This window comes from Silene latifolia, chromosome 1 (genome assembly GCF_048544455.1).
Source record: "Silene latifolia isolate original U9 population chromosome 1, ASM4854445v1, whole genome shotgun sequence".
Taxonomy (NCBI): Eukaryota; Viridiplantae; Streptophyta; class Magnoliopsida; order Caryophyllales; family Caryophyllaceae; genus Silene; species Silene latifolia.
Window position 1 is genome coordinate 4,832,709 of NC_133526.1, and position 19,237 is coordinate 4,851,945.

The 19,237-nt window shown below is 36.6% G+C and overlaps 3 protein-coding genes across 3 annotated transcripts; all 3 read right to left on the minus strand.

Annotated features, from left to right (window-relative positions):
• Positions 1-2,295: 2,295 nt before the first annotated feature.
• LOC141627416 (F-box/LRR-repeat protein At3g26922-like) lies at positions 2,296-3,855 on the minus strand. The gene is made up of 3 exons (XM_074440720.1): positions 3,543-3,855; positions 2,955-3,436; positions 2,296-2,733 (listed from the first exon to the last, which is right to left on the minus strand). Exons 1-3 carry the CDS (start codon positions 3,853-3,855, stop codon positions 2,296-2,298), a joined length of 1,233 nt encoding a protein of 410 aa, XP_074296821.1.
• Positions 3,856-4,514: 659 nt separating this feature from the next.
• On the minus strand, positions 4,515-7,390 carry LOC141645939 (F-box/LRR-repeat protein At3g26922-like). The gene is made up of 2 exons (XM_074454112.1): positions 5,939-7,390; positions 4,515-5,775 (listed from the first exon to the last, which is right to left on the minus strand). The coding sequence occupies exon 1, from the start codon at positions 7,387-7,389 to the stop codon at positions 5,956-5,958; it is 1,434 nt and encodes a 477-aa protein (XP_074310213.1). The 5' UTR covers position 7,390; the 3' UTR covers positions 4,515-5,775; positions 5,939-5,955.
• Positions 7,391-17,491: 10,101 nt separating this feature from the next.
• LOC141627508 (FBD-associated F-box protein At2g26860-like) lies at positions 17,492-18,958 on the minus strand. Its single transcript, XM_074440769.1, has one exon. The coding sequence runs from the start codon at positions 18,956-18,958 to the stop codon at positions 17,492-17,494; it is 1,467 nt and encodes a 488-aa protein (XP_074296870.1).
• Positions 18,959-19,237: the final 279 nt, after the last annotated feature.

Below are 19,237 nucleotides of genomic sequence, written 5' to 3' on the forward strand. Positions count from 1 at the left end.
CTTATAGGATCCGAATCAACTTATAGGATCTCGAATCAACTTAACTTAACTTATAGGATTCAACTTAACTTAACTTAACTTATAGGATCCGAAGTTAACTTAAATTAAGTGAGGTATAGGATCTGAATCCGACTTATAGGATCTCGAATCAATCGAATCAACTTATAGGATCTCGAATCAACTTATAAGATCTCGAATCGAATCAACTTATAGGATCTCGAATCGAATCGAACTTATTGGATCTCGAATCAACTTATAGGATCTGAATCGAATCGAATCAACTTATAGGATCTGAAGTGAACTTAAATTAAGTGACTTGAAGTCCAAAAGAACAGGGCCAAAGAAGTTAGAAACAAAGACAAAGGGGATTGCCGAGTGGAATGCGGGTCGTGAGTTTCCTACGCAGGTCGTTTATCTTCCTGTGTTTGGCTATATACATGGCCTTGGTTTAAGAAACACAATGGGTCCCACATTTAATTAGTCAAGTTGACTATATGTTAAGTCTCCGTGGCTTTGTTAATTAGTAGTTTCTACTTCCTACCGTATTATATTGAGATTAGGAAATAATTATTTCCTATTAGTTTATTCTTATTTAGTCTAGATATTTTATCTTGGGTGGAATAAATATATAAAGACCCAAGTTTTATTCTAGGTTAATTAAAAGAGAGAGATTTGAGAGCACAATAAAGAGGGTCGATTTGTGAGGTTCCTTCTGAAGAAGAAAACTCAATTTGTTCCGGGCTCTATTATTGGTGTTCGTCTGTCTTTGAAGATCGGAGGAGTTTGTTCAGATCTTGGTAGGCCTCAAGATTATTTGTCCTTCGTCTTATTGGGGTAGTCTCTTTTGTTCCTTTGAGACTACTATATTTGTTGGTAGAATAGGGTATACTTTTGGCTCATATTGAGCGCGTGTGTACCGGTCTACTGTTGTACTATTTTCTCCACATAGTGAAATTTGATCTCCTCGCAGGGTGGACGTAGCCAGTTATTTTACTGGTGAACCACGTAAATCTTTGTGTCAACTTTTACATTCGTTATTTATTGTTCTTATCGCCTGATCAATTAACTATTTGGGTAACGGGACGCCTCCGTTACAACAGAGCAGTTGGTTACGCATACTCTAAAATCCGTCATATTTCGCTTTGAACAGAAACCTCTTTCGTTCTATGAAGCAGAAATTAACAGCGGCAGCAATGAACATTTATCCGCGGATCAAAACAAGGCAATGTCGGAATTTTATGGGGCTATTAGTAATGCTAGGTTCCTTAAGCTTGACGTTTTTGTACTAGATAATGTGTCTACCGTCTTTGGCAACGTAAATCGACTTTGCACTAAATATGAAATTGTGCCACAACATTGAGATCGTGCTGTCATTAATCGAGTTATGTCCTTTATTAGACCTTCTTACCCTAGACTTGTGGGATATAAGTATCGAGGATAGACATACAACCCTCGTGAATCCTGGCCGTATAGGAGGAACCTCACGACGAGTACTCAAGAGGATAGAGATCGAAGGTGGCTGGACATATCATAAGGTTGCACAATCATTCCTAAAGTTAGCACAGTACTTGTTAAGCGGGGATATAGACATAGATCACTTCTGTTTAAGGGTGGGCTGTCCTAAACATTTCGCACAGAAAAGTAATTTAAATCTTAGACGAAAAGAAGAGTTGAATTTGTGCAAGCTACTATGCAAGTATTATATGGCATCAAGGCAATTTGAGGTTGAATTTGTAGGGATGTTTCACAAATATGTTTCGAATGGTCGGTTGAAAAGGTTGACAAGCAGTAGATGAAGTTATCCCTCTGCCTTTTAATTCCTAGCAATTTTATCATATTTTTTTTGTGTGTGAAGGGAGTCACATGAGTGAATATGCTACTGACGGGGTTTGAACTGAGGTCATGAGTGTATCACCCATTAAACTAGCTGACATCTGCATGATTCTATGGTATTTATATGTACTCTGTAATTTATGCTTAGCTCTATCTATTAACTTATCAATTTATGAGAAACATATATTTAATTTATGATACGAAAATTGTCAGAGTTATGAACTTGCAGCGGAAACATCACGAAACCAACAATAATTGTAAGATAATATAAACGGCAACTTAAACAATCATTGACTCATTGTATCACAATGTTTCATAGACTCCTGCCTATTGTAACTTTGTAATATAATATAAACGGCAACTTCTATTCGTGGTTGCGAACAACTAAAATAGATGATTTCCCGATTTGCTCTTGGAAATTTCCGACGAGACAGCTTGTAAAACTCCCCTACAAATTCAACCTCATGTCCCTTTGAAACCATTGGAGCTTGATGAAATATCCTGCATAAATCTATTTCCATTCTTTTTTATACGTTCTACAGTTTCCTTTTTACAATATCTCACAGCACGTAACCTAAAATGGAAATGCTCTGAATCGATAGTGTTACTTAGTAACAAGAATCCTACTAACTCCACGAAATATTTTGATGGGACTCTGTAATCCCACCAGTCGATTTCTACCTCCACCCTCTTGAGTACTCGATGTAAGGTGCTTGAACGGCGAGAATGTGAGGGGAGTTTCAACCACGGTATATTCTTAGTATTAGTATAAACGTCTTCAAGTTTTAGAGCAAAAACGTCTAGCACGGGGCATAATTTCAGTAATGACAACACTAAATTAGTATCAAGGGTATCGACGTAATTTTTGATGTTTAATGTAAGCCTAGTAACATTGCAAAACTGAAGAAACCCAAAGTTCCACATGTGAGGGTTGTCCCACATTGATAAAAGAGGTGAAGAATTACCACTTTATAAGGCAAGGGGCTACTCCCTCTATCGCCAATTGGTTTTAGAGTGGAACCCTCTTGGGCCTAAGTTGTGGACTCTTTCTCCTCCGTTTGGGTGCGGCCCATGCCCGTTGTTGAATTTAACAAAAACACGGTACGTATGCAATCTAGTACTGCAACATCCAGAGTAATCAAGCCAACACTCGAAATCGCTTCATAAAATTTTGATTTCAACTTCTTTTCTTCATCGTCTAGACGATAATGCTTTTCACTAATTTGGAGCTTAGCTTCACGCAACGCAATTGGTTCTTCTTCAAGGCAAATTACCGCAGCTACCGGAGCACAAATATTCAGATACTCTAATTTTGGGGCGTTAATCACAATTTTGATTTTACCCTCGGACCTCCAGTTTATAAATAATCGTCTTAGATTTTGATTCGAACATTTCAAATAACCATTTGACGAATTATCTACGCACTTTAAAGACAATTCTTCAAGCGATAGACAGGATTTGATAAGCTTTCCTAGGCACTCGCAATTAAAATAGCGAAAATGAAGGCTTAGACTCTTCAAATTGGGTAGAATGATTGAATCGGCACCAATAGGCAACTCCCAACGGAACGTTGAGTCCAAGCTAATGGATACGAGTGACCGCGCTTGAAAAATATAGCTAGGCAACAGAACCTGAGACTTACACGAAAAATAAGGCCACGTTAACTTGAGTTCACGGACATTCCAGCCAATGCATTCTCGAAACATTACCCTCAAATACGAGATGGAAACGATGGATGAAAGAGGACTTAATTTGCATCATGACGTTAAGAAATACATCAGAGAATAGAAAATTATAATCAGACTTAGGATCGGTCATGATAATGGAGGATATGTTCTTCCATAGACCACGCCATCGATGGGAAAGTAACCCGGTGACAACGGCTGATCGAAGAGGAAGACAGGAGATAATCACGATAAGTATATCGTCATGGAGTGAACTCAGCAGGTCATTTGTTTGTTCTACACTTTGAAAGTTGTTATTTTTCCTCCGTCTCTTCTTCGCCTTTTCTTCGACGGCCATCGATGAGGTTTAAAGTGGCTAAAGAGAGTTCAGGAGTTTAACGTTTAAGGGTTTTCACTCTTTCACAAGATCTTCCCGGTGTTTTGGTTGAGTTATGATTTGACTGAGTACTACCTAATTTGACTTTTACCGCAAATGAAAATAAATTTAACCCGTTTATTTAAATACTAATTTAGATTATTGCGCAGTATTTATAGAGTTTTTATTCCTCTATTACTTATTATTATACTAAATTAACACATTTTTTTTTTCATGTTTCACATTATTATATTTTGCTGTGAAAAAAATATTGAAATGTAAACTATTTAATAAATTGAGCAATGTCATGAAATGTATATATTAATGAATTTTTTTAATCACTAAGTAATAATTTAATTTTATAAATTTCTCAAATTACTTTAATGATTTTTTTTTTCACATATCTAAAAATATAAGTTTATATTTTTGTTTAATATTGCAAATATGCTTTAAATTATTCTCTAATAAAGATTAGAAACTTGTATTTAGACTTTTATTTTACTTTAATTAAAAAATTAATTTAATTTGAATATGACTATAGACATATGGAGCTCTCTAACAACGACGCCGTATAATTTCATCGCAATGTCTCAAAGACTCCTGCCAAGAATAGATCAATAACAATGTAAACTGCAAATAAAAAATAGACAAGTAGTATCAAATTATTGATAAATTAACAAGGTACAATTGTTAAAAAAAACGTAAAATCAATTATTCTTTCTAAAATTTGAAATCGTCTCCTGACGAACAACTAAAATTGATAACTTTGCGACTTGCTCCTCGAACTTTTGGACATCTTAAAATACTCCCCAACAAATTCGATCTCACCTTCTATCCATGTCAATGGAAGCTTGTTGAATACCTTACACAAGTCTAATTCCATTCTTTTTTCACGGTCTACACATTCCATTTCGCGATATTTATCACCGGTTAAACTAAAATTGAAGTGCTCTGAAGCAATGCTGCTGCTAAATAACAAGTAGTCAACTAGTTCTAAGAAAGACTGTACAGGCTCGTAATAATGTTCGCCCAAAAAGTATTCGATCTCTATCCGCTTGACAACTCGTGGTATGGTGCGTACATGGTCATGCTTCGGGGGATTCAAGTTCCATCTGAAATGGCTAGAAACATCTCCAAATTTGATGGTTAAAACGTCCAACGCAGGACACATATCCAGTAATGACGACAGTATTTCAATTTTATAGCACGTTCGCATATTAAGTGTAAGACGAGTTGCATTACTGAAAACAGTAGAGAAATAATGTAGTACCAAAACATCCAATGTAAGAGTTTCGACATTAGAAATCGCTTCATAAAATGGTATCATCGACCTCTTTCCTTCACCACAAGGCATATCGTCATCAAGTTGGATTTTTGCTTCGCTTAACGCGACTGGTTCCTCCTCAAAAAAAAATACCGTGTCATATCGACCACAAACATCCAAATAATCTAATTTTGGGGCATTAATCACAACTTCGATTTTGTAATTGATATCCAATTTCAACGACAAACGCCTTAAATTTTGATGCGAATAGTTCATAATATTGCAACTCGTACCTTTATCCTCCAACTTTAAAGACAAATCTTCGAGTAATGGAGACATCTTGATCAATTCTGCTATTATATTTATATCCTGGAGGAGACGGATACTCACATTTTCATTGTTGTGTAGAACATATTTTGAGCTTGTTTTACGGTTAACAGGAAGAAATCTAAATCAACGACGGAGTAGTACTTAACAATCAAAGATTCAAAACGAAATACTCGTACATCTTTGCAACATCATCGAAAACAATACATACTTCTACTATCACTACTACAAAAAACCATGATAGACATCGGACTTTTTTACTAATAGACATCATACTTGCCTCCGATGTTAAGTTGAGTTTTTTTTTTGGTCTAAACCATCCGGTAATCCGAACCACATTGGGCCGACTAATCCGGATTTCGGGGCGTGTCCAAGGATTACGGTATTTAAACCCCTCCCAATCGCAGTTGTGGGGGATCGATCCGCAGACCTCCCTACCAAGCGCAGCCCCATGCTACCACTGCGCCAACCAACGATTATAAGACAATAAATCATTTTTCTTTATAAATGAAACCTTTCCGGGAAGGATGGAAATAGACAGCTTTGCCATTGACAGTCGTAATTTTGGGACCATCTTTTCGAGACATCTTGAAAAATCTCCCATTAAATTCAACATCACAACAACTGGAGATCGTTGGCCATCGATAGAGTTTCTTGCACAACTTTAACTCATGTTCTTGATTACTCGAACAATTAGCCGACGGCAGCCAGTCCCAATCTTGATGAAAATCATTTACTCTAAGATTGAAGTGCTCCAAATTGCAAGTGCTTCTTAACAAATGCACTATAAGGCGTGATAATGATTTCCCAGGCTTGCAATAAGTTACCCAGTTATCGATTTCCACATTTATCGACTTTATCCTTCTGAGTGCTCGTCGTGAGGTGCTTACATTGCCAGGATTTCGGTACAACGGCTCGTTATAATTATCGACACCCCAAAATTTCAGGGTCAAAACATCTACTTTAGGACACATCTTTAACAATGACAACAGAGTATTTAAACTATGGCTCCATTTCATATTAATTGTGAGCCGAGTAACATTGTGTAACATCGTAGATAAGGCATCTACTGCAGAAATATCAATGGTAAGGATCCTTACTTTAGAAATTGCCTCATAAATATCGGATTGATATTGGTGAAGATCACTAAATTCAATTTTCGTTTCACGCAGCATAATCGGTTCCTCCTCAAAAGAAAAGGTTAAGCATTTTGGAGCGAAAATAGCCAAGTACTCTAAATTTGGGGCATTAATCACAATTGTACCGCTTTGCAAAGTCACAACCATATTGCTAGCCCAGCAATCTAACGACAATTTTACAAGTGACGGACAAGCCTTAACTAGTTTTTCAATCCATTGATAATTCAGACCAAAGTGAATGGTTAAGCTGTTCAAATTTGGAAGATTGATGGTATCATAATCCTCAGGGAATCGCCAATCATCATCCGAGCCACTTTTGGAACCCAATTCAATCGACACTAGCGACTGCGTTTGAAAAATAACACTTGGTAATGTATATATATTATACAAACAAGCAGCATCACGCCATGTTACCTTAAGTTGATGGACGTTCCGGTTACAAACGTTGCGAATTACAATATCCATGAGAGGCGCCCAATAGTCGAGATCAAAGGATTTTTTAAAATCGATATTGAAGGTATGGATAAAAGGTGAGGTAATTTGTCTCATGGTTTCATTCAATGTGGTATCGAGATTACGTAATTTATAAGTCTCGTGGAAGGCGATGTCAATAGAGGTTGTGTTGGACCAGAGACCACGCCATCGACGGGATAAAGTTCCGGTAGCGATGGCTAATTGGAGAGGAAGAAGGGAAATAATTCCGATAAGAATGTCGTCGGGGAGATAGCTCAGCCTGTCGATACTTCGATTACTACTTCTTCTATCGTTCTCGTTCGTCCTCGCCATCTTTGCTATGTTTTCAAAGGTTTTTAGGGTTTATGTCTTTTAGCTTTACTCTTTGCAAGAATTTTCTGATTTTGCTTTTTTTTTTTTTTCTATGTCAATCTCGGCTATAAGTTAAGGATATTTATATACTAGGTTTTGTGCCCGTGCGTTGCACGGGTTATAATATTGGTTCACCTCTAATTATTATGGTAAGTATGGTTTCTTCGATGCATACGGGTAACCTAATATAGTCTTGAATATTTGAGCTTCCAAAACATTGTTGGGGATGTTTATTAATTAAAACGGACTTGGTTACAAACTTACTTGAAACACTTACTTGCACGGGTTTCCTATATTGTCTTGATTTATCAATTGGACAATAGTGTTATTATTGTATATTTTTGTCTAATTATAATTATTAACATGCCATAAAAAAATGAATCATACATTAATTTAAAGATACCAACTATATTATTATCAACAAAATTTGTGAAAATACACCCCTGTATCAAGAAATCAGTTTATAGACATAAAAAATATTTAATTTTAAACAAAGGAAATAAAATAACGTGAAGGTCTTAAAAATAAAAGTATATATAATAAATTGATATTCAACCTGCAAAAACGTCTCTTTATTGCTTATAATAATATATATAATGATGTTATGTCTTATCATTATTGTTTTTGATGTCTTTTTGTTGCTTGTTTATTCCCAAAAGTGCCCTTCTCTTTTTGTGAAATTTTATCCCGCATGCGTTGCATAATGTTGACACAATAAAAATAAATTAAATTAATCAGCCCGAAAAATTGCATATTCAAACACAAATTAATTACACTATATAGATAATCATGGAGTACCATAAAATATCAATTTCGCCGAGTCCACATGCACCTGAAAATACGAAGGAAAACAATTAGCGATAATTAATCTGCAAGAAATTATACAAAAGCAATAGAATAAAAATAAAAACACATAATAATAATAGACATAAAATAGAATGGGGAAGGAAAACCGTATTTGTTGTTGCTTTTTATATGCATGTTAAAGGGTGTTTGTTACAAATGTAACTCTATCATATTAATTAGATAGAGTTTGTTTTTTAAATAATATCTGATAAATAAATATAAAATTTTGGGGGATAATTTACATATTAATATATCTGTTTTAATCTCTATCTTATTTAAATTTTATCATTAATATTTTTGTAATTTCTCTATTATTTATCTATGTTGCTCGGACTCTTCGATATTACCTCACGTACCTGCGTCGGACACTGGACACTCGGACACTTCATTTTAGTCCAAAAACATGATTTTTTTTAATAAAATAGATGAATCCGACACTTGGACACGTACCCGTGTCGGATACTTGTGACCGAGTCCGAGCAACGTAGAGTGAAACAACTACACAATATTTAAATATATACAACTACTTCATCCTCTTAGAATGTAAAAGACCAACCAAAGTTGGCTGGTGTGAATGGTAAGGGCTCTCATCTCTTAAACAAGTGGTCAGGGGTTCGATTCCTGACTCTTGCGAATGAAAAAGTCAAACTTGGGAGGGGTCAAAATTGGGAGGGGTCAACCCATTAAATTGCCTTCAGTACCCCGAAGGAGATTGCCCCAATTGTCGGTAGGGGATACTCCTGACCACCACTGTCCACAAAGGCTAAAAAACATCCACGCCTCAAACCCAAAAGGAAGTTCCGAAACAATCACTTCTTCAAAAGATTAGTCATCAAAAAGGAAAAAAAATTGAGGCATTCAACAAATTTAACTTGCATAGAAAATTTACAGACTTTCCAGCACCTATGAAACCACTATATTTTGGGTATGAATTATGATGCAATTGTTATGCAACTCTCATATTGAGTCATCAGAAAATCTCTTTATAAGTTGAAAGTAACACATTCAACCTTTTTACTACGACACAGGCATGAACCTCTGAGGCAATAGGAAAATATCATTTAGCGATTCAGGTGTGTGGATGTAGCTATTCTAATAGTCCATTGTACGCATCAATAATAAATCACCATAAAAAAGCGTTCCTCATTTACCACACAATGGAGGCGGACTATCAAGCGACCCTTTCCCAACATCTAAGCAACCACCAGCACAAATCGTTCCTGCTGTATAGAGCCAACGCAGTGACATTATTTTCCAAAATAACCATTTTGTTAAATTATTTGCTGTACTAACCAAAGTCATTACTAAAACCCAAAAATAATGAAGAAAACGCAACAGATTGATCTTCCAGACTTGAGAAGTTCAAGAAGCGCTACCAATCTACCAAGAAGAGCCAAAACCGAGACGGCTAGACCATGAGCTTGTATTGCCAGCAAAGATGGGTTCATTGAAATGCTTGTACTTGTCTATTTTCGAGAGACATGCCCTCTTATTATTTCATGTTTCATTATTAAAGTAATAATTAAAATGTTATCCATTCGAGTCAAATTCGGAGCAATTGCATTATAGTACCATTGTTATTAGAATCCCATCCTTGATATTATGATTTTACGATCCATAACGGCGTTGCAGATCCCAATTTGTTTGTTCAAATGAATCTACACTTATAATTATAGCACGATTCTACAAATTGATGACCTTGTAACTTAATTTGATTTTATTGCAGATATGCCTTCCTTTTTTTTCTAATTCGAGGACACTGATTTTAGCAACATTGACTTGTTCATAGACGAATGCTAATGGCATCATGCGGTGCTCTAGATTTAACAAAAGTAATGACTGATTTGGCATTACTTGTTCTTATAGTGCCAAGGTTGCCCCTCCATGACTTTAATTTTCGAGCAGTGGAGTCGTCACCATCGGCGTACACAAGACCCGCTTTGGAACCAACTGGAAGGGGCGCCTGATGGGTAAAAATTTGAGGTTGTCTGAATTTAGAAGGGTAAATGACATCAAGGTATGACGAAACCGAATGCTCGGACCATTCATATTTTTCATGGAACAACAAGTTTTTGCCATCCTTGTGGTAATTCCATGTTAAACCTTGTGCTCTTGTACCGTCTCCCTCGAAAGCGGCTTTCTCTTGTACAACACCATTGATCAGGACATCCGCTGCAACTCTCTCTTCATCGTTAATTAGCATCGCTGTTGGGGCCATCTTACGCTTTGTTAACCTGTTTCATCCAAGTAATATTATTGTTAGTCCAAATATTTCATATTAGTTGCGTCGTAGAGCCATTTAAGGAGTTTAAACAAATTGAATAAAAAAGATAATCACTCTAATATATATACATGCAAAGAACATTCATTCATTCAATAGAGTAATTATACAAATAAGAGGCAGAGAAAAACAATAATAAAAAGCATAAATATGGGGTCTAGGTTTCTTTTGCTAATCAAGTTACATATGGAGAAACAATAATAAAAAGCATAAATATATATAGTCATTAGTCATACGAAGCTTAGGTTTCTTTTACTAATCAAATTACATCTTATCAAATTCTCTATCTTTTAAGATTTATTTTTAAAATAAAATTAATTTAATTTTTATATATCTTTTATATCTTTTAAGATTTAGTTTTAAAATAATATTAATTTAATTTAAAAACTATTTAGGTGTTTTAGAAAGCATGGAGTCTCTAGAATTGCCTGAAAAAAGCCTCTTTTATATATATATATTGATATATTGATTGATATATTGATTGATTGATTCATTATAAATAACGTAGTTTCTTAATTGCATGCTCAATTATACGAGCATACAAATTTCCATAAAATTTTCATAAATATTCTTCTCCTTATAAAAATAGAAACTAGAATATTGAGATTTTCCCAAAAATAAACATACCTCACTGATGGTATTAATTAGTATAAAGATGTTAATTATTTAACCTACACAAATATAATATAAGTATGTTATATTTTGAAAAATATTATAAGATAAATAAACTAAGCTAGATTTCCAAAAAAAATAAAATATTTCATACTTATTTCGATTTGATTTAATGCATATATGTATTATTTTTATAGAAACATATAAGCCTCCTAAAATTGAATGTCAAAATAGTAAAAGTAATTCTGTTAGTAGAGAAAAGAATTGTAATAACACTGAATATAGTAATATGATAGCAATCACTCATTTGAATAGTCAAAATAACAATATTAGCGGCGAGGGGATAGTAGTGAAAGTAATAGAAGTAACAACGGGAGTAGTGAAATTATCAATATTAGCTAACCAATTGATTTAAGTAAAATATTAATAGCGAGAGTAAATTTGTCTCATAATTTATTTCATCGTAATTTTAGGATGTCATAGAAAAATATATTAATGATAAATTTATGAGTTATGCAACTTTAAAATAATCTTTTTTTATTTAATTGAAAATAAATTTTAATTCTAAATAGAGTTAGCCTAGGCGGGGTTGGGCAGCAATACTTGTCTTTTACTATTTTTATATCTTAATTAGTTGTGATTTTATTAAATTAAGTCGGTTCTAGAAATTGAAATTTTAACTTTGGTAGGGAAAGGGTTGGTGGTGGAGGTAGAGGATAGCAGGGTGTGACGATCCGCACACTTGAGCCCTTAGATTTATTTTATGCTTATGTAATTTCATTTCCATTGTACATTTGTAGTAAGTATTTTCTTAGTAGTTTTAGAATAGGTTTCCATAAATAGGTATATCGCTATTCTGAACTAAACTTGTAAATTCAATGTTTCCTGCTACCAGGATGTAATAATCAAATTTCCCTCTTTAGGGAGTACTAGTGAATGAAAATCTGCTTCCTACCTTGTGCCTTCGTATTGCTTGTTGTTGCTTTGTTGTGAACGACTTTTAGCCTTCACTTTTCTAACAAGCCGTGTTTGTGGGATCGACACTAGGATCCCGACTCACACACCCGAGACCGATTACGAGTGCCTAGTGCTTGACAAACACTAGTGCCTGACGCTCTCGTGCAATCCTGTCGAGTGTTGCCGAGACCCGAGTATCGTGCTAGTGAGCGATCCTTCACTAGTCCGAAGAGCTTGTCGCTTGCATCTTGCCTAGATTCGGGCAAGGGTGCGCGCCACGGTTCGGCTAAAGTACCGGACCGTGACATTTGGTATCAGAGCCCGGTCTTCGGACGGGCGTCTGCAAGCCGCATTTGTTTATCGAGATCGAGAAAATGGGCGAAACAATCGAGGACCGAGTGGATGCCTTAGAGGACTCAATCGACGTCAAGCTTCCCAAACTCGAGGGCATCGTTATGCGAATGGCAGCGAGCCTCGAGGAGTTGCAAAAGACGGTTTGTGAACTCGAGACGAAGGTGGACGGGTTGAATACCCGCATCCAAGCGATCGGTGAGGCGATCCCCGATGATCGGGAGGAAGAGATCAATCATCTGCACCGAAAGGTCGAGATGTTAGAGAACACTTGCGCCACGCTCGTGAAAGCGGTGGGCAACGATGGGAAATCGTTGGGGGGCCATAAGGTGAAGGCACCTCCACCTCGTGCCTACGATGGGGCGAGAGATTCGAAAGCGGTCGATAACTTTATCTTCGATATGGAGCAATACTTCCGAGTAAGTGGGCTCGACGAAGACGCGGAAGTTGTCACGGCAAGCATGTATCTAGTCGACGATGCCAAGATGTGGTGGAGGGCTAGGTACAAGGAAATCGATGCGGGCACGATTACGGTGACATCGTGGGCCGACTTCAAGAAGATCTTGAAGGATCACTTCTACCCCGAGAACACGGAGTTTGTTGCTCGGAAGAAGTTGAAGGAAATCAAGCACACCAAATCAATCCGAGAATATGTGAGGGAATTCTCAGCGTGCATGCTCGAGATTAGCGAAATGTCCGAGACGGATAGGACATTCGAGTTCATTGACGGGTTGAAGAGGTGGGCACAACAAGAGGTCATGAGGCAGAATTCCAAAACTCTGTCTTCGGCCATATCGGCTGCGGAGCGCCTACTCGACTTTCACGGAGAGCGAGAGGCACCAAGAGTTGTGGCACCAACGGGGAATATGGGTGCATCACAAAGTGGGTACAATGGACAAAGGCCACAAAACAGCGCCATTTTGGCAGCCATGTTGTAGGGTTTAACGAGGTTTTAGGGGTTTGAAGTGCATAATTAATTAGCTAGCCTTCTTTTGGTATTTATACGTTTGTACTACCATTTTAGGTTTGTGGGTTTATGGATATGGTCCAAAGATTTTAATACCTAACACTCGAGCCTTGACCAAATTAGTTCGAATTCCGAACCCAAACCCATTTGAAAAACCCGATTTTATGGCTACACTTACTTTTATTTAATTTAATTGATATAGTGTGATTTATTTAACGTTGTGCAATAAAATATACTAATATGTGTCCTTTGAAATTGGGTAAATAATATAAATATATGACAAATTATAAATACGAAAATACAATAGCATTTCTTAACACATCCTTAGGAAAAAATAAACAATAATATATTTTTTTTGCAGTAGCATTTTTTAGCAAAGAGTATTTGTTTAACAATTTTATATAGGCTCAGCTTGAGCTTGGGCTTAACCTCGCAAGTTTAATAAGAAGCTCAATTTTTTAAGCACAGATGAGCTCGAGTTTGAGTTTTGTTTCATGAGCACATGACAAGTAAGACCAAGCTCATGCTCTGTGAAGGATGGAGCCTGGAGGTAGGATGTGTAAAGAATGAGACGGTTTAATATGATTAGTATTGATAAGATAAAGGGATTTCAAGGAGTACATATTTATACTAAAACAATAGCTAACTAAATCCTAGATACAAATTAATAGAAGCATAGAATAAGGGATATACTTGACTAACTATTTTACATAACAAGAGGAGAGGAAGTAGGAGGAGTCACGTATGACTCGGGTGACCAACAACTAAATTGTTGGACTTGTTTTGATCATTGACTTTTATAATATCCTTGACACGCTCCCGCAAGATGAAGGGTCGGAGAGTAAGTCCAATCTTGGAAGCAAGTGACGAGAAACGTGGTCTTGGCAGTGGCTTGGTAAGAGTGTCGACTAGTTTATCATCACCATTGATATGTTGAATATGAGTCGCACCAGAGTGCACTTGTTCCCGAACAAAATGAAAGGCAAGAGTGAGGTGTTTCATATGCGAATGAAATATTGGATTGGCGGAATAGTTTGTTGCACCAAGATTATCGCAAAAAATAACGAGGGGTTGTGGTAACTGAATACCGAGTTCAGAGAGCAGCGATTTTAACCATAGCATTCCTGATGTAGTATCGGCTACAGCTCGAAATTCAGCTCGGTTGATGACCGTGACAAGGCACGCTGCTTTTTCGAAGACCGGGAAATCGGATGAAGACCAATAAAAAAAACATACCCAGTAGTCGATAAATAATCATCGTGATCATTGGCCCAATCCGCATCCCAATAAGCATGTAAGTTAAAAGGATTATTTTTGCCTAGATAATTCCGTGGTGCATCGTACCTTTAAGAAATCGAAGTAACCTTTTAAGTGCGCACCAATGAGTCGATGTTGGATGACTAAGAAATTGTGCGAGCTTATTGACGGGGAATGCGATGTCGGGGCGGGTCAAAGACAGGTATTGTGGACTCCCAACAATAGCACGGTAGTTGGTCGCATCTTCAATAGATTGATCATCTTGACGAATTAAAGGTGGATGAGAGAGCATCGGAGGGGAGGACGGGCTGCAATCGAGCATGTTATAGCGTGAAAGAATGTCAGCTATATACTTCGGCTGATTTAGGTGTAAACCAGAGATAGTAGACGTGACCTCCATGCCTAAAATGTATGACAGCGGACCCAAATCTTTAAGAGAAAACCGATTAGAGATAGCTTGAATAAAACGATTCATCACTTCGGTGGAATTTGGACCTGTTCTGACAACAATATAACCTTCACCACGGTTTAAACCACCACCCTCTTGAGTACTCGATGTAAGGTGCTTGAACGGTGAGAATGTGAGGAGAGTTTCAACCACGGTTTATGTCTAATATTACCTTCTTCAAGTTTTAGAGTAAAAACGTCTAGCACAGGGCACAATTTCAGTAATGACAACAATAAATTAGTATCCAGGATATCGGGGTATGTTTTCATGTTTAGTGTAAGCCTAGTTACATTGCGAAACACGGTTGATATGCAACCTAGAACCGCAACATTCAGGGTAATCCGCCAAACAATAGAAATCGCTTCATAAAATTTTGACATCAACTTCTTTTTTTCATCGTCTAGAGGATGATGATTTTCACTAATTTGGTGTTTTGCTTCACGCAACGCAATTGGTTCCTCGTCAAGGCAAATTACCCCTGTTATCGAAGCACAGACATCCAAATACTCTAATTTTGGGGCGTTAATCACCACTTTGCTTCTATTCACTGACCCCAAGTACATAAATAAACGTCGTAAATTTTGATTCGAACATTTCAAATAACCATTTGACAACCTATCTACGCACTTTAAAGACAATTCTTCGAGCGATGTACAAGATTTGATTAGCTTTCCCAGGCACTCGCAATTAAAATAACTAAAATAAAGGCTTAGGCTCTTCAAATTGGGTAGAATGAACATTGAGTCCAACTAGATGGATACCAGTGACCGCGTTTGAAAAATATAACTCGGTAATCTAAGCTTATACTTACCATTACAATAATGGGGCCGCTTTAAATTGAGTTCACGGACATTCCAGTCACAAATTCAAGATGGAAACGATGGATGAAAGGGGAATTAATTTGCATAATGACGTTAAGAAAAACATCAGAGAATACAAACTTATCATCAGGCTTACGATCGCTTATGATAATGGAGGATATGTTCTTCCATAGACCACGCCATCGACGGGATAGTAACCCGGTGACAACGGCTGATCGAAGAGTAAGACAGGAGATAATCACGATAAGTAAATCGTCATGGAGCGAACTCAGCCGGTCATTTGTTTGTTCTACACTTTGAGAGTTGTTATTTATCCTCCGTCTCTTCATCGGCTTTTCTTCGACCGCCATCGATGAGGTTTAAAGTGGCTAAAGAGAGTTCAGGAGTTTAACGTTTATGGGTTCACTCTTTCACAATATCTTCCTAGTGTTTTGGTTGAGTTATGATTTGACTGAGTATAAACCTAATTTGACTTTTACGGCAAATGAAAATAAATTGGGATATTATTTCAAAAAAAAAAAAAATTGGGATATTCTATTTTTATCCCTCGTGATACCCTCTTTTTGAGCTAAAAATCTTTTACCGTCAATAATTTTTGCTCGAACTCCAAAAACGACAAATCTGTTTTTCCAAACTTAACGTCTCGTAAATACGATTAATTTGAAAAAACAAAATTTGTTACTTTGTGAACTTGTATCCATAAGTTATATAGTCAGACAGTCAAAGTTTATTTGGTTAAAAACATTTGACCGACCATTACTCTTGCAACAAATTTCGAAGTATACTACACTTATGATAATTTTTTTATAGTTGAACTTCAACACAAATTTCGAAGTATATTACACTTGTGCATTGATAATTGAGGCCTCATTTTTTAGTGGTGCACACCCACAAGGTCTCCATTTATTTTAAAATGTCCCCGGACTCGAGACTAAATTAATAACCGGAACTCGACTCTTATGGCAAATTTTCTTTTATTTAGTAAAATCAAAAGTAAGTTTATACTAGAACTAATATAGCGCAACTGAACAGAACATATAGAAACCGAAATTAAGTTCAAAAGAACAGGGTCTTAAGGTAATATTCCTTTGGCATCTAATTATATCATTCAGCCTATATTAAGAGCTAATCCTCCATAATGCATACATAGTATAAATTATGAGTAACTTCACCTTGTAGATAGTACCAATGCAACCTTCCGCGAGCTTGTTTAAATTGGAGAAATTATTTGTTGCAATTTTAATTATATTGAAGTCGAGTTGCAATGACTCAAGTCACTCAACCATCCCGATTCCCGCCTTCATCATTTTCGTCATCTGGTTTAGTAGTGAAGTTAAAATCACGGAATGAGAAGCAATTCAAGCAAACCAACTGCATATCGACGTATAAATGCACTACGCCAATTAAGTACTCTAACAACGGTTAAATACTCGTACATTTTTGGAAAATCATCGAAAACAATAGATACTTTTAAGTTCTACTGATGAGACGATACTATATGAGGTCGCAAACCATTAGAAAAATCATTGTTCTTTATGAATAAAACCTTTTCGAGAATGAAGGAAATAGATAACTTTGCCATTCGTAGTTGTAACTTTGGGACCATCGTTTCGAGACATGTTGAGAAATCTCCCTTTAAATTGAACATCACAAGTGGAGATCCTTTGATAACGATAGAGTTCCTCGCATATATTTAACTCTTGTTCCTGATCACACATCACATCATTACTCAACCGCCACTCTCGACAATCATTTACACTAACATTCAAGTGCTCCAAATCGCAAGTGCTTCTTAACAAACCCATTATAACGCATGTCAAAGATTTTGCGCTCTTCCAATAAGTTCTCCTGTTATTGATTTCCACGTTTATCGACTTCATCCTTCTGATTGCTGCTTCTCGTGAGGTTCTTACATTGCTAGGCTTTCCGTATAACAGCTGCTCCTTAACATTATCGACACCGCAAAATTTGAGGGTCAAAAACTCTACTACGGGAAACATGTCCAACACGGACAACAAGGTTTTTAAATAGAGGCTCAGTCTCATATTAAATGTGAGCCGAGTAACATTGCGAAACACCGTAGTAGATAAGGCATCTACTGCAGAAATATCAAGGGTAAATATTCTTACATTAGAAACCGCCTTATACAATCTAGACAGTTTATCGTTATCCAAGCGAACTTGGGGGAGATCAGTAATTTCAATTTTCGCTTCGCGGAGCACAATTGGATCGTCTTCAAAGGAAAAAGGCATGTATTTCGGAGCGGAAATAGCCAAGTATTCTAAATTTGGGGAATTAATCACAAATGTGCGCCTTTGCAAAGACCCGTGGATATTCCTAGCCCAACAATTTAATGACAATTGCTCGAGTGACGGACAAGCCTTAATTAGTTTTACAATAGATTCATAGTTCGGACCAAAGTGAACGGTTAAGTTCTTCAAATTTGGAAGATTGATGGTATCACAATCATTGGGGAATTGCCAATCTTTACGCATAAACGAGCCACTTTTGGAGCCCAATTCAATCGATACTAGCGACTGCGTTTGAAATATAACATTTGGTAATGCAAAATTAATATACCAAGATGAAGGATTACACCATGTTACCTTAAGTTGATGGACGTTCCGGTTACAAACGTCGCGAATTATAAAATCCATGCAAGGCGCCCAATAGTCGAGATCAAAGGAGGTATGGACAAAATCGAAACTGAAGGTATGGATGAAAGGTGAGGTAATTTGTCTCATGGTATTCTTCAATGTGGTATCGGGATTAAATAACTTATCAACGTAACGGAGGGGGATGTCAATAGAGGTTGTGTTAGTCCAGAGACCACGCCATCGACGGGATAAAGCTCCGGTAGCGATCGCTAATTGGAGAGGAAGAAGGGAAATAATTAAGATAAGAATATCGTCGGGAAGAGAACTAAGCCTGTCGACTCTCATCTTTACCGCTTCACGTTCGACTGCTAAGTCTTCAAGAAGTAAGTTCATGATTTTTTCAAGGATTTTATTAGGGTTCAAGTTGTAAGCTTTTTCTCTTGGCAAGGATTTTCTGACTTTTCCTTTTTTATATAGGGAATAGTTTTTCCGTGTGAGATCAAAAATTGAGTTTTAAAATTCAACTAGGTTTAAACCCGTGAAAATTCACGGGTTTGCTATAAAGAAACTCACAATTAGTTATTATATGCAGTTATGTAAAACATACAAATAACTAAAAAACATTATTCATTGCTTTGTGATGAAGATAAGTCAGGTTTAAATATGTTTGTA

Excerpts from the sequence above, each read along its gene's own strand:
- LOC141627416 (XM_074440720.1), bottom strand. The coding sequence starts at position 3,855 with ATGGCCGTCGAAGAAAAGGCGAAGAAGAGACGGAGGAAAAATAACAAC. Across the intron at positions 3,437-3,542 it reads TTTCCATCTCGTATTTGAGG|CGCGGTCACTCGTATCCATT; the intron begins GTAATGTTTCGA and ends ATATTTTTCAAG. Across the intron at positions 2,734-2,954 it reads TGATTACTCTGGATGTTGCA|TTTTGCAATGTTACTAGGCT; the intron begins GTACTAGATTGC and ends GGGTTTCTTCAG.
- LOC141645939 (XM_074454112.1), bottom strand. The coding sequence starts at position 7,389 with ATGGCGAGGACGAACGAGAACGATAGAAGAAGTAGTAATCGAAGTATC.
- LOC141627508 (XM_074440769.1), bottom strand. The coding sequence starts at position 18,958 with ATGAACTTACTTCTTGAAGACTTAGCAGTCGAACGTGAAGCGGTAAAG.